This window comes from Carcharodon carcharias, chromosome 2 (genome assembly GCF_017639515.1).
Source record: "Carcharodon carcharias isolate sCarCar2 chromosome 2, sCarCar2.pri, whole genome shotgun sequence".
Lineage (NCBI taxonomy): Eukaryota > Metazoa > Chordata > Chondrichthyes > Lamniformes > Lamnidae > Carcharodon > Carcharodon carcharias.
Genome location: NC_054468.1, coordinates 6,000,458 through 6,016,734, shown reverse-complemented (window position 1 = coordinate 6,016,734; position 16,277 = coordinate 6,000,458). Strand labels below are relative to the sequence as shown.

The window sequence follows — 16,277 nt, the reverse complement described above, 5'->3', positions numbered from 1 at the left end:
ACCCATCCCCACCAGTACTGTACCCCAGTGTTATACAGTGAGAGACCCGTCCCCACCAGTACTGTACCCCAGTTTTATACAGTGACAGACCTGTCCCCACCAGTACTGTACCCCAGTGTTATACACTGACAGACCTGTCCCCACCAGTACTGTACCCCAGTGTTATACAGTTACAGACCAATCTACACCTGTACTGTTCCCCAGTGTTATACAGTGACAGACCCATCCCCACCAGTACTGTACCCCAGTGTTATACAGTGGCAGTCCTGTCCGCACCAGTACTGTACCCCAGTGTTATACAGTGACAGACCTGTCCCCACTAGTACTGTACCCCAGTGTTATACAGTGACAGACCCATCCCCACCAGTACTGTACCCCAATGTTATACAGTTACAGAGCAGTCCACACCAGTACTGTACCCCAATGTTATACAGTGACAGACCCATCCCCACCACTACTGTACCCCAGTGTTATACAGTGACAGACCTGTCCCCACCAGTACTGTACACCAGTGTTATACACTGACAGACCTGTCCCCACCAGTACTGTACCGCAGTGTTATACAGTGACAGACCCGTCCCCACCATTACTGTACCCCAGTGTTATACAGTGACAGACCTGTCCCCACCAGTACTGTTCCCCAGTGTTATACAGTGACAGACCCGTCCCCACCAGTACTGTACCCCAGTGTTGTACAATGACAGACCGCTCCCCACAAGTACTGTACCCCATTGTTATACAGTGACAGACCTGTCCCCACCAGTACTGTACCCCAGTGTTATACAGTGACAGACCCATCCCCACCAGTACTGTACCCCAGTGTTATACAGTGACAGACCCATCCCCACCAGTACTGTATCCCAGTGTTATACAGTGAGAGACACATCCCCTCCAGTATTGTACCCCAGTGTTATACAGTGACAGACGTGTCCCCACCGGTACTCTACAGCAGTGTTATGCTCTGACAGACCTGTCCCCACCAGTACTGTACCCCAGTGTTGTACAGTGACAGACCGGTCCCCACCAGTACTGTACCCCAGTGTTATACAGTGTCAGACCCGTCCCCACCAAGTCTGTACCCCAGTGTTATACAGTGACAGTCCTGTCCACACCAGTGCTGTACCCCAGTGTTATACAGTGACAGACCTCTCCCCACCAGTACTGTACCCCAGTGTTATACAGTCACAGACCTGGCCCCACCAGTACTGTACCCCAGTGTTATACAGTGACAGTCCAATCCCCACCAGTACTGTACCCCAGTGTTATACAGTGACAGACCTGTCCCCACCAGTACTGTACCCCAGTGTTATACAGTGACAGACCTGTCCACAGCAGTACTGTACCCCAGTGTTATACAGTGACAGACCTGTCCCCACCAGTACTGTACTCCAGTGTTATACAGTGACAGACCTGTCCCCACCAGTACTGTACCCCAGTGTTATACAGTGACAGACCCATCCCCACCAGTACTGTATCCCAGTGTTATACAGTGAGAGACCCATCTCCACCAGTACTGTACCCCAGTGTTATACACTGACGGACCTGTCCCCACCAGTACTGTACTCCAGTGTTATACAGTGACAGACCCGTCCCCACCAGTACTGTACACCAGTGTTATATAGTGACAGACCTGTCCCCACCAGTACTGTACCCCAGTGTTACACAGTGACAGACCCATCCCCACCAGTACTGTACCCCAGTGTTATACAGTGACAGACCTGTCCCCACCAGTACTGTACCCCAGTGTTATACACTGACAGACCTGTCCCCACCAGTACTGTACCCCAGTGTTATACAGTGACAGACCTGTCCCCACCAGTACTGTACCCCAGTGTTATACAGTAACAGACCTGTCCCCACCAGTACTGTACCCCAGTGTTATACAGTGTCAGACCCGTCCCCACCAAGTCTGTACCCCAGTGTTATACAGTGACAGTCCTGTCCACACCAGTGCTGTACCCCAGTGTTATACAGTGACAGACCTCTCCCCACCAGTACTGTACCCCAGTGTTATACAGTCACAGACCTGTCCCCACCAGTACTGTACCCCAGTGTTATACAGTGACAGTCCAATCCCCACCAGTACTGTACCCCAGTGTTATACAGTGACAGACCTGTCCCCACCAGTACTGTACCCCAGTGTTATACAGTGACAGACCTGTCCACAGCAGTACTGTACCCCAGTGTTATACAGTGACAGACCTGTCCCCACCAGTACTGTACTCCAGTGTTATACAGTGACAGACCCATCCCCACCATTACTGTACCCCAGTGTTATCCAGTGACAGACCCATCCCCACCAGTACTGTATCCCAGTGTTATACAGTGACAGACCCATCCCCACCAGTACTGTACCCCAGTGTTATACAGTGACAGACCTGTCCCCACCAGTACTGTACCCCAGTGTTATACACTGACAGACCTGTCCCCACCAGTACTGTACCCCAGTGTTATACAGTGACAGACCTGTCCCCACCAGTACTGTACCCCAGTGTCATACAGTGACCGACCTGTCCCCACCAGTACTGTACCCCAGTGTTATACAGTGACAGACCTGTCCCCACCAGTACTGTACCCCAGTGTTATACAGTCACAGACCTGTCCCCACCAGTACTGTAGCCCAGTGTTATACATTGACAGACCTGTCCCCACCAGTACTGTACCCCAGTGTTATTCAGTCACAGACCCGTCCCCACCAGTACTGTATCCCAGTGTTATACAGTGACAGACCTGTCCCCACCAGTACTGTACCCCATTGTTATACAGTGACAGACCTGTCCCCACCAGTACTGTACCCCAGTGTTATACAGTGACAGACCCATCCCCACCAGTACTGTACCCCAGCGTTATACAGTGACAGACCTGTCCCCACCAGTACTGTACCCCAGTGTTATACAGTGATATACCCATCCCCACCAGTACTGTACCCCAGTGTTATACAGTGACAGACCTGTCCCAACAAGTACTGTACCCCAGTGTTATACAGTGACAGACACATCGCAACCAGTACTGTACCCCAGTGTTATACAGTGACAGACCGGTCCCCACCTGTACTGTACCCCAGTGTTATACAGTGACAGACCCATCCTCACCAGTACTGTACCCCAGTGTTATACAGTGACAGACCAGTCCACACCAGTACTGTACCCCAGTGTTACACAGTGACAGACCCATCCCCAACACTACTGTACCCCAGTGTTATACAGTGACAGACCAGTCCCCACCAGTACTGTACCCCAGTGGTATACATTGAAAGACCTGTCCCCACCAGTACTGTACCCCAGTGTTATACAGTGACAGACCCATCCCCACCAGTACTGTACCCCAGTGTTATACAGTGAGAGACTCATCCCCACCAGTACTGTACCTCGGTGTTATACAGTGACAGACCTGTCCCCACCAGTACTGTACCCCCGTGTTACACAATGACAGACCTGTCCCCACCAGTACTGTATCCCAGTGTTATACAGTGACAGACCTGTCCCCACCAGTACTGTACCCCAGTGTTATACAGTGACAGACCTGTCCCCACCAGTACTGTACCCCAGTTTCATACAGTGACAGACCTGTCCCCACCATTACTGTACCCCAGTGTTATACAGTGACAGACCTGTCTCCACCAGTACTGTACCCCAGTGTTATACAGTGACAGACCTGTCCCCACCAGTACTGTACCCGTGTTATACTGTGACAGACTCATCCCCCAGTACTGTACCCGTGTTATACAGTGACAGACCTGTCCCCACCAGTACTGTATCCCAGTGTTATACAGTGAGAGACCCATCCCCACCAGTACTGTACCCCAGTGTTATACAGTGACAGACCTGTCCCCACCAGTACTGTACCCCAGTGTTATACAGTGACAGACCTGTCCCCACCAGTACTGTTCCCCAGTTTTATACAGTGACAGACCTGTCCCCACCATTACTGTACCCCAGTGTTATACAGTCACAGACCTGTCCCCACCAGTACTGTACCCCAGTGTTATACAGTGACAGTCCAATCCCCACCAGTACTGTACCCCAGTGTTATACAGTGACAGACCTGTCCCCACCAGTACTGTACCCCAGTGTTATACAGTGACAGACCTGTCCACAGCAGTACTGTACCCCAGTGTTATACAGTGACAGACCTGTCCCCACCAGTACTGTACTCCAGTGTTATACAGTGACAGACCCATCCCCACCATTACTGTACCCCAGTGTTATCCAGTGACAGACCCATCCCCACCAGTACTGTATCCCAGTGTTATACAGTGAGATATCCATCCCCACCAGTACTGTACCCCAGTGTTATACAGTCACAGACCTGTCCCCACCAGTACTCTGCACCAGTGTTATACTCTGACAGAACTGTGCCCACCAGTACTGTACCCCAGTGTTATACAGTGACAGACCTGTCCCCACCAGTACTGTACCCCAGCATTATAAAGTGACAGAGCTGTCCCCACCAGTACTGTACCCCAGTGTTATACAGTGACAGACCTGTCCCCACCAGTACTGTACCCCAGTGTTATACAGTCACAGACCTGTCCCCACCAGTACTGTAGCCCAGTGTTATACATTGACAGACCTGTCCCCACCAGTACTGTACCCCAGTGTTATTCAGTCACAGACCCGTCCCCACCAGTACTGTATCCCAGTGTTATACAGTGACAGACCTGTCCCCACCAGTACTGTACCCCATTGTTATACAGTGACAGACCTGTCCCCACCAGTACTGTACCCCAGTGTTATACAGTGACAGACCCATCCCCACCAGTACTGTACCCCAGCGTTATACAGTGACAGACCTGTCCCCACCAGTACTGTACCCCAGTGTTATACAGTGAAAGACCCATCCCCACCAGTACTGTACCCCATTGTTATACAGTGACAGACCTGTCCCCACCAGTACTGTACCCCAGTGTTATACAGTGACAGACCCATCCCCACCAGTACTGTACCCCAGTGTTATACAGTGACAGACCGGTCCCCACCAGTACTGTACCCCAGTGTTATACAGTGACAGACCGGTCCCCACCAGTACTGTACCCCAGTGTTATACAGTGACAGACCAGTCCACACCAGTACTGTACCCCAGTGTTATACCGTGACAGACCCATCCCCACCACTACCGTACCCCAGTGTTATACAGTGAGAGACCCGTCCCCACCAGTACTGTACCCCAGTGGTATACATTGAAAGACCTGTCCCCACCAGTACTGTACCCCAGTGTTATACAGTGACAGACCCATCCCCACCAGTACTGTACCCCAGTGTTATACAGTGAGAGACTCATCCCCACCAGTACTGTACCTCGGTGTTATACAGTGACAGACCTGTCCCCACCAGTACTGTACCCCCGTGTTACACAATGACAGACCTGTCCCCACCAGTACTGTATCCCAGTGTTATACAGTGACAGACCTGTCCCCACCAGTACTGTACCCCAGTGTTATACAGTGACAGACCTGTCCCCACCAGTACTGTACCCCAGTTTCATACAGTGACAGACCTGTCCCCACCATTACTGTACCCCAGTGTTATACAGTGACAGACCTGTCTCCACCAGTACTGTACCCCAGTGTTATACAGTGACAGACCTGTCCCCACCAGTACTGTACCCGTGTTATACTGTGACAGACTCATCCCCCAGTACTGTACCCGTGTTATACAGTGACAGACCTGTCCCCACCAGTACTGTATCCCAGTGTTATACAGTGAGAGACCCATCCCCACCAGTACTGTACCCCAGTGTTATACAGTGACAGACCTGTCCCCACCAGTACTGTACCCCAGTGTTATACAGTGACAGACCTGTCCCCACCAGTACTGTTCCCCAGTTTTATACAGTGACAGACCTGTCCCCACCATTACTGTACCCCAGTGTTATACAGTGACAGACCTGTCTCCACCAGTACTGTACCCCAGTGTTATACAGTGACAGACCTGTCCCCACCAGTACTGTACCCGTGTTATACTGTGACAGACTCATCCCCCAGTACTGTACCCGTGTTATACAGTGACAGACCTGTCCCCACCAGTACTGTATCCCAGTGTTAAAAAAAGAGACCCATCCCCACCAGTACTGTACCCCAGTGTTATACAGTGACAGACCTGTCCCCACCAGTACTGTACCCCAGTGTTATACAGTGACAGACCTGTCCCCACCAGTATTGTACCCCAGTGTTATACATTGACAGACCTGTTCCCACCAGTACTGTACCCCAGTGTTATACATTGACAGACCTGTCCCCACCAGTACTGTACCCCAGTGTTATACACTGATAGACCTGTCCCCACCACTACTGTACCCCAGTGTTATACACTGACAGACCTGTCCCCACCAGTACTGTACCCCAGAGTTATACAGTGACGGACCTGTCCCCACCAGTACTGTACTCCATTGAAGCAGTGACAGTGAACTACTAAATAAAATTAACTGTGATCTAATTGAATGACAAAACATGATTGAGGGCTGATTAGTTTACTCCTGCTGCTAATTGTGATGTTCCGTGTACCCATTGGTGGACCTGGAGTCAATTCTGGTCAGTGAACAGGGGCGAGGCGGGTGGGGTGAATGGGACTTGGTCCTTGTCCAGTGGTATTTCTGCTGTCCCTGCAGTGGGGGGCGAGGTTCAATTACAGAATTACTTAACAGGCTTTGATTATAAACGGAGACAAGCAAGATACGTTGAAAAAAGGGGTCAGAAATATGTGAGGTGTTAAGGTATTTTAATACAATATTTCAAGATGAATGTGATCTCATCAATAAACTGACCCCGAGCCTTTGCTAACACAGCTGGTGTGCGTGTTATTATCTTGCAGCTGGATGAATTGGATAAAGCAGCTGAAGCAGCTCACACATTCTTCCTGGCCAACCCCGAGCATATGGAGATGAGAGAGAGTCTGGAACGTTACAAACAGATGGAGGGGGTGAAGGAATCTCACTTCATTGATCGGGAGATGAGACCATATATGGTAAGAAGATGCAGTGGAGGTGCCAGTGATGACACTGGGATTTCAGGGAAATGTATTGACGGACAGGAAATCCTGTCCAGTTAATATTTGAAAAACAGCCTGTCGGTCAATTATAGATAATATTTTTCGAACTGGGCTGTGGGGAGAATACAGTAACAGGCTACAGTTCTGGGGAGTACTGGTCTGTCAGTGTATAACACTGGGGTACAGTACTGGTGGGGACAGGTCTGTCTCTGTATAACACTGGGGTGCAGTACTGGTGGCGACAGGTCTATCACTGTATAACACTGGGGTACAGTACAGGTGGGGACGGGTCTGTCACTGTATAACATTGGGGTCCAGTACAGGTGGGGACAGGTCTGTCACTGTATAACACTGGGGTACAGTACTGGTGGGGACAGGTCTGTCACTGTATAACACTGGGGTACAGTACAGGTGGGGACAGGTCTGTCACTGTATAACACTGGGGTACAGTACTGGTGGGGACAGGTCTGTCACTGTATAATACTGTTGTACAGTACTGGTGGGGGCAGGTCTGTCACTGTATAACACTGGGGTACAGTACTGGTGTGGACAGGTCTGTCACTGTATAACACTGGGGTACAGTACTGGTGTGGACAGGTCTGTCACTGTATAACACTGGGGTACAGTACTGGTGTGGACAGGTCTGTCACTGTATAACACTGGGGTACAGTACTGGTGTGGACAGGTCTGTCACTGTATAACACTGGGGTACAGTACTGGTGGGGACAGGTCTGTCACTGTATAATACTGGGGTACAGTACTGGTGGGGACAGGTCTGTCATTGTATAACACTGATATACACTGGCAATGTATGTCAGTAAAAGTGAACGTGAAGCTGTCCGATTGTGATTAAAAACCTTACTGATTTAAGAATCACAGAATCACACAGTGCAGAAGAGGCCCTTCGGCCCATCGAGCCTGCACCGACACGTGAGAAACACCTGACCTGTCCACCTAATCCCATTGACCAGCACTTGGCCCATTGCCTTGAATGTTATGATGTGCCAAGTGCTCATCCAGGTACTTTTTAAAGGATGTGAGGCAACCCGCCTCCACCACCCTCCCAGGCAGCACATTCCAGACTGTCACCACCCTCTGGGTAAAAAAGTTTTTCCTCACATCCTCCCTAAACCTCCTGCCCCTCACCTTGAACTTATGGCCCCTCGTGACTGACCCTTCAACTAAGGGGAACAGCTGCTCCCTATCCACCCTGTCCATGCCCCTCATAATCTTGTACAGCTCGATCAGGTCACCCCTCAGTCTTCTCTGCTCCAACAAAAACAACCCAAGTCTATCCAACCTCTCTTCATAACTTAAATGTTTCATCCCAGGCAACATCCTGGTGAATCTCCTCTGCACCCCCTCCAGTGCAATCACATCCTTCCTATAATGTGGCGACCAGAACTGCACACAGTACTCCAGCTGTGGTCTCACCATGGTTCTATACAAATCCAACATGACCTCCCTACTTTTGTAAATCTATGCCTCAATTGATCAGGGCAAGTGGCCCATATTCCTTTTTCACCACCCCACTAACATGACCCTCTGCCTTCAGAGATCTATGGACACAAACGCCAAGGTCCCTTTGTTCCTCAGAACTTCCTAGTGTCATGCCGTTCATTGAATACTTCCTTGTCAAATGACTCCTTCCAAAGTGTATCACCTCACACTTTTCAGGGTTATATTCCATCTGCCACTTAACTGCCCATTTGACCATCCCGTCTATATCTTCCTGTAGCCCAAGACACTCAACCTCACTGTTAACCACGTGGCCAATCTTTGTGTCATCCGCAAATCTCCTCACCTTTTGTGGCCTGAATTTATATGTGTCTCCAGTCCCATACCAGTCTGATCAAATCTTCATAAATCTAAAAGCCAATTGATTGTGGAATCTCTACAGTGTCTTATCCACACCTCTCAGAGCAATGTGGGATATTCTACAAATATATTAAAAAACATAACATTTCACAGCTTTTTGTTGTTTTTGGAGATTTTGAATTTTTTAATATAATGTCACTGTATGAAATCTCATTCATGCCTCTTTTATTCCCAGGAGGCCTTTAGCAATGGCTTGAAACATTATGATGAAGAACAATATCCCTTAGCCATTGATTCATTTGAAGAGGCACTGAGTCAGTACTGGCTGGCCGAGACAGAGTGTCGTGCCTTTTGTCAAGGACCACAACAGTTTGATGCTAATAGTTACCCAGCAAAGAGCTCCCACATTTATGAACTCATAGCAGGTAAGAGATACTGAATGTACAGTACTGGTGGGGACTGGTCTGTCACTGTATAACACTGGGGTACAGTACTGGTGTGAACAGGTCTGTCACTGTATAACACTGGGGTACAGTACTGGTGGGGACAGGTCTGTAACTGTATAACACTGGGGTACAGTACTGGTGGGGACTGGTCTGTCACTGTATAACACTGGGGTACAGTACTGGTGTGAACAGGTCTGTCACTGTATAACACTGGGGTACAGTACTGGTGGGGACTGGTCTGTCACTGTATAACACTGGGGTACAGTACTGGTGTGAACAGGTCTGTCACTGTATAACACTGGGGTACAGTACTGGTGGGGACAGGTCTGTAACTGTATAACACTGGGGTACAGTACTGGTGGGGACTGGTCTGTCACTGTATAACACTGGGGTACAGTACTGGTGTGAACAGGTCTGTCACTGTATAACACTGGGGTACAGTACTGGTGGGGACTGGTCTGTCACTGTATAACACGGGTACAGTACTGGTGGGGACGGGTCTGTCACTGTATAACACTGGGGTACAGTACTGGTGGGGACAGGTCTGTCACTGTATAACACGGGTACAGTACTGGTGGGGACGGGTCTGTCACTGTATAACACTGGGGTACAGTACTGGTGGGGACAGGTCTGTCACTGTATAACACGGGTACAGTACTGGTGGGGACAGATCTGTCAATGTATAACACTGGGGTACAGTACTGGTGGGGACGGGTCTGTCACTGTATAACACTGGGATACAGTACTGGTGGGGATGGGTCTGTCACTGTATAACGCTGGTGTACAGTACTGGTGGGTCAGTTCTGTTACTGTATAACACTGGGTTAGGTTGTGGCCTAGTGGTAATGTCACTGGCTATTACTCTGGGAACTAGGGTTCAAATCTCACTATGGAAGCTGGTGGAATTTAAATTTCAAATAATAAATCCGCAGGACAGACCCAGCAGAGGTGGGGGCACAGTGATATACAGTCAGGAGAAAGTTGCCCTGGGAATCCTCAACATTGACTCCAGACCCCATGAAGTCTCATGGCGTCAGGTCAAACATGGGCAAGGAAACCTCCTGCTGATTACCACATACCGCCCTCCCTCAGCTGATGAATCAGTGCTCCTCCATGTTGAACACCACTTGGAGGAAGCACTGAGGGGGGGCAAGGGTGCAGAATGTACTCTGGGTGGGGGACTTCAATGTCCAGCACCAAGAGTGGCTCGGTAGTACCACTACTGACCGAGCTGGCCGAGTCCTAAAGGACATAGCTGCTAGACTGGGTCTGCAGCAGGTGGTGAGGGAACCAACAAGAGGGAAAAACATATTTGACCTCATCCTCACCAATCTGTCTGCCACAGATGCACCTGTCCATGACAGTATCGGTAGGAGTGACCACCGCACAGTCATTGTGGAGATGAAGTCACATCTTCACATTGAGGATACCCTCCATCATGTTTTGTGGGTCTACACTGTGCTAAATGCGATAGATTTTGCACAGATCTAGCAACTCAGATAAAAACTCAGATAAAAGCAAAATACTGTGGATGCTGGAAATCTGAAACAAAAACAGAAAATGCTGGAAAAACTCAGCAGGTCTAACAGCATCTGTGGAGAGAAAAAAAATAGAGTTAACGTTTCGAATCTGTATGACTCTTCAATGCAATCGCAGAAAGTGCAACACCTATCCCTTCACCTCCTCCCTCCTCACCGTTCAAGGGCCCAAACAGCCCTTTCAGGTGAAGGAGCATTTCACTTGCACTTCCCTCAATTTAGTCTACTGCATTCGTTGCTCCCAATGTGGTTTCCTCTGAGAGACCAAACTCAGACTGGGTGACCGCTTTGCAGAACACCTTCAGTCTGTCCGCAAGCATGACCCAGACCTCCCTGTCGCTTGCCATTTCGACACCCCACCCTGCTCTCTTGCCCACCTGTCTGTCCTTGGCCTGCTGCATTGTTCCAGTGAAGCTCAACGCAAACTGGAGGAACAGCACCTCATCTTCCGACCAGGCACTTTACAGCCTTCCGGACTTAACATCGAGTTCAACAACCTTAGATCATGAACTCTCTCCTCCATCCCCACCCCCTTTCCGATCCCCTTTTTCAATGTTCATTCTCATTTCTTAATTTTTTAATTTTTATTTTTTATTCACTTATTTTTATTTAAATTCATTTTTATTCATTGTTTTATCTAATTTTCAATCTTTTTTTTCCACCACCATCCCCACCCCCCACCCCCACTAGGACCATCTGTCACTAGTTCATGTTGCTCTTTCCAGAGTGATTACCCTTGTCCTGCTATTATCACATTCTGCTTTCTGACCTTAATGCCACTATCAGTACCTCCTTTAGCCAGTATCACTACCATTAACATCCCTTTGTCCTTTTGTTATGACATTTTTGTCAATCTCTCCTTTGCCTCCACCTATCATTGGCCTTCTATCCAGCTCCACCTGTCCCACCCCCTTAAACAGTATAAATTTTATCACATTTTTACTTCTCTTTACCTCTGCAGAAGATTCATACAGACTCGAAACGTTAACTCTGTTTCTCTCTCCACAGATGCTGTCAGACCTGCTGAGTTTTTCCAGCATTTTCTGTTTTTCTTCGAGTAACTCAAGACTGGGCATCCATGAGGCACTGTGGGCCATCAGCAGCAGCAGAATTGTACTCGAACACAATCTGTAACCTCATGGCCCAGCATATCCCCCACTCTACCATTACCATCAAGCCAGGGGATCAACCCTGGTTCAATGAAGAGTGCAGGAGGGCATGGCAGGAGCAGCACCAGGCATACCTAAAAATGAGGTGTCAACCTGGTGAAGCTATAAAACAGGACTACTTGGACGCCAAACAGCATAAGCAGCAAGTGATAAACAGAGCTAAGCGATCCCACAACAAACGGATCAGATCTAAGCTCTGCAGTCCTGCCACATCCAGTCATGAATGGTGATGGACAATTAAACATCTCACTGGAGGAGGAGGCTCCACAAATATCCCCATCCTCAATGATGGGGGAGCTCAGCACATCAGAGCACAAGATAAGACTACTTTTGCAACAATCTTCAGCCAGAAGTGACAAGTGGATGATCCATCTCAGCCTCCTCCGGAGGTCCCCAGCATCACAGATGCCAGTCTCCAGCCAGTTAGATTCACTCCACGTGATATCAAGAAACGGCTGAAGGTACTGGATACTACAAAGGCTATGGGCCCTGACAACATTCCGGCAATAGTACTGAAGACTTGTGCTCCAGAACTTGTCGTGCCCCTAGCCAAGCTGTTCCAGTACAGCTACAACACTGGCATCTACCTGGCTATGTGGAAAATTGCCCAGGTATTTCCTGTACACAAAAAGCAGGACAAATCCAACCCAGCCAATTACCGCATCAGGAATACAGAAGGTTCAGAGGGGAAGAGATAAAGCACATTAGCGAAGCGAAGAGGGATTATGAGAAAAGACTGACAGCCAACATAAAGGGGAATCCCAAAGTATTCCTTTAGCATATAAATAGGAAAAAGGTGGTAAAAGGAGGAGTAGGGCTGATTAGGGACCTAAAAGGGAATTTACACATGGACAAAGGGGCCATGGCTGCGATATTAAATGAATACTTTACATCCACTTTACCAAGAAGGTGGATGCTACCCAGGCCATGGTGACAGATGCGGAAACTCTGTCACTAGAAGGGTTGAAAAGTGATAAGGAGGAAGTGTTGAATAGATTGTTAGTACTTAAAGTTGACAAGGCAACGGGACCGGACAAGATGCATCCAAGGATATTGAAGGAAGTGAAAGTAGAAATTGCAGGATCACTGATCATAATCTTTCAGTCTTCCCTAGACTCAAGGGAGGTGCCAGAGGACTAGAATTGCAAACATTACGCCCTTGTTCAAAAAAGGTTATAAGGATAAGCCCAGCAATTACAGACCAGTCAGTTTAACTTCAGTGGTGGGCAAGATTCTAGAAACAATTACTTGGGATTGAATTAGTAATCACATGGAAAAATATGGGTTGATAAGGAAGAGCCAGCATGGATTTCTAAAGGGCAAATCATGTTTAACTAACTTGCTGGAGCTTTTTGAGGAGGTAACAGGAAATGTCGATGAGGGTAATGCTGCTGATGTGGTGTACATGGACTTTCAAAAGGCATTTGACACAGTGCCACACAACAGAATTGTGAGAAAAGTTATTGCTCCTGGAATAAAAGGGACAGTAGCATCGTGGATACAAAATTGGCTGAAAAATAGGAAGCAGAGAGTAATGGTCAATGGATATTTTTCAGGATGGAGGAAGGTTTGTAGTGGAGTTCCCCATGGGTCAGTATTGGGACCCTTGCTTTTCCTGATATATATTAATGACCTAGTTTTTGGTGTGCAGGGGACAATTTCAAAGTTTGTGGATGATATGAAGCTTGGGAGAATTGTAAACTATGAGGAGGAAGAGGTAGAACTTCAAGAGGACATAGACATAGGTGGGGTGGGCAGATAGTTGGGAGATGATGTCAATGTGGAGAAGTGTGAGGTGATGCATTTTGGTAGGAAGAACATAGACAGACAACTTAAAATAATGGGTGAATTTTTGAAGGGGGTTCAGGAGCAGAAGGACCTGGGTGTATATGTGCATAGATCATTGAAGGTGGCAGGACAGGTGGAGAGGGCAGTGAATAAAGCATATAGTATCCTGGGCTTTATTAATAGGGGCATAGAGTGCAAGAACAGGGAGGTTATGCTGAGTTTATATAAGATGCATGTTAGACCTCAGCTGGAGCATTGTGTACAGTTCTGGATGCCACACTAAAGGAAGGATGTGAACGCATTGGAGAGAGTGCAGTAAAGGTTTACAGGAACGGTTCCAGGGATGAGAAACTTCGGCTACGAGGATAGATTGGAGAGGTTGGAGAGGAGAAGGCTGAGAGGAGATTTGATAGAGATGATCAAAATCATGAGGGGCTGACAGAGTAGATAGGGAGAAGCTGTTCCCACTCGTAAAAGGATTGAGAACGAGAGGGCACAGGTTTAAAGTGATTTGCAAAAGAAGTAAATGTGATGTGAGAAAAAACTCTTTCACACAACGAGTGGTTCGGGTCTGGAATGCGCTGCCTGGAAGTGTGGGGGAGGCAGATTCAATCGAGGCATTTAAGAGGGCGTTAGATGATTATTAGAATAGAAACAATGTGCAGGGTACAGGGAAAAGGCAAGGCAATGGCACTAGGTCACAATACTCATTTGGAGAGCTGGTGCAGACACGATTGACTGAATGGCCTCTTTTTGTGCCATTAAAATGTGATTAATTCTACTCCCAATCATCAGTAAAGTAATGCAAGGGGTCATCAACAGCGCTATCAAGCAGCACTTGCTTAGCAATAACCTGCTCACTGATGCCCAGTTTGGGTTCCGCCAGGGCCACTCAGCTCCTGACCTCATTACAGCCTTGGTTCAATCATTGACAAAAGAACTGAACTCCCAAGGTGAGGTGAGAGTGACTGCCCTTGACATCAAGGCCGCAGTTGACTGAGTGTGGCATCAAGGAGCCCGAACAAAACTGGAGTCAATGGGAATCAGGGGTTGGAGTCATACCTAGCACAAAGGAAGATGGTTGTGGTTGTTGGAGGTCAGTCATCTCAGCTCCAGGACATCACTGCAGGAGTTCCTCAGGGTAGTGTCCTCGGCCCAACCATCTTCAGCTGTTTCATCACCCTCTGGGAAACGTGATTATCAAATCGCCCCCGTCTTTGTTCCCGATTCTACTGGCAACTGAACTTTGGACTCATAAACACTGCAATAGTGTAAGAATCTCTGAAATATCCACCCTCTGCCACTCCAGCTAAACTGTGCACTCTCAGCCTGAAAGGACACAAGGTTGGCCGGGGGGGCGGTGGGGGGCAGAGATGGTGGGGGGCAGTCGGGATTCTGAGGTTGGGTTTGAGGTTCATTCTAAAGGTGATGCTGAGTGGGAGCACAGTGTCCATTTTGTGGCACAAGTGACTACAGGCTAGGACCAAAGGGCATAATCTCAGAGTAAGGGGGCACCCATTTAAAACAGAGATGAGGAGGAATTACTTCTCTGAGGCCAGTGAATCTGTGGAATTCTTTACCACAGAGAGCTGTAGAGACTGGGTCATTAAGTATACTCAAGGCTGAGATAGACAGATTTTTAATCAGGAAGGGAATCAAGGGTTATGGGGAAAAGGCAGGAAAGTGGATTTGAGGATTATCAGATCAGCCATGATCCCATTGAATGGTGGAGCAGACTTGATGGGCTGAATGGCCAACTTCTGCTCCTTCTTCTTATGGTCTTATGACCCAGGTTTGCTTGGTCCTGTCACTGGCTTCATGGGTCAGTGTAGACGTTGAAGGGAGTCTCCTCAGCAGTCATGTGGTGACTTTGTTAATATGGAATCTGTAAAATAAATTCTGTACTTTGGCAGTGGTACAATGGAATGAATAAAACTTGCTCCTGTCTCACACTGGTGTCCTTCCTTGTGCCTTTTGGACAAGTGACCTCTTTTCATCCAGTTTATATTTGCTGTCTCTTCCTGCCATACTGTGGATCACTTTCAGCAACTTCACTACCTCCATCTCCTTGCCCTCTTCACTCACATGTAAAACTGACTTAGTTAATAACCTGTTACATCTCTAACTTTTCCCAGTTCTGGTGAAAGATCATCGACCTGAAACGTTAACTCTTGTTTCTCTCTCTGGAGACACTGTCTGACCTGAAGAGTATTTCCTCTTTTTATTTTGGATTTCCAGCATCAACAGAATTCTGGTTTTTGTTTAGTTAATTAGTGAACTTGTTTGTGGATTGTGTGAATATCATAATCTCACTCATCTGTTCCTAGTTCCCTTTGATCAATAGTCCTTATGCTGTGATCAAATAGTCAGCAACCAAATTAATGTGATCATATGGTCCTCTTGTCAATACCTCAAACTATCTGATCCAATTAGTTTCAGCTCACTGTTCCATTACCCCAAACTTACTATAGCTTAATGTTGTCTCACCTGAAAAGTCTTAACCCATGTTTGCTGCCAGCTGTTTTGTAAAAT

At 48.0% G+C, this 16,277-nt stretch overlaps 1 protein-coding gene across 1 annotated transcript in view; it reads left to right on the top strand.

The window, feature by feature from the left end:
• Nucleotides 1-16,277, top strand: part of p3h2 (prolyl 3-hydroxylase 2) — a 239,429-nt gene that overhangs the window by 186,233 nt on the left and 36,919 nt on the right. Inside the window, exons 2-3 of the mRNA XM_041182953.1 lie at nt 6,810-6,962; nt 9,040-9,229. Coding sequence (XP_041038887.1) covers nt 6,810-6,962; nt 9,040-9,229 — 343 coding nt within the window. The remainder of the gene's footprint in view (nt 1-6,809; nt 6,963-9,039; nt 9,230-16,277) is intronic.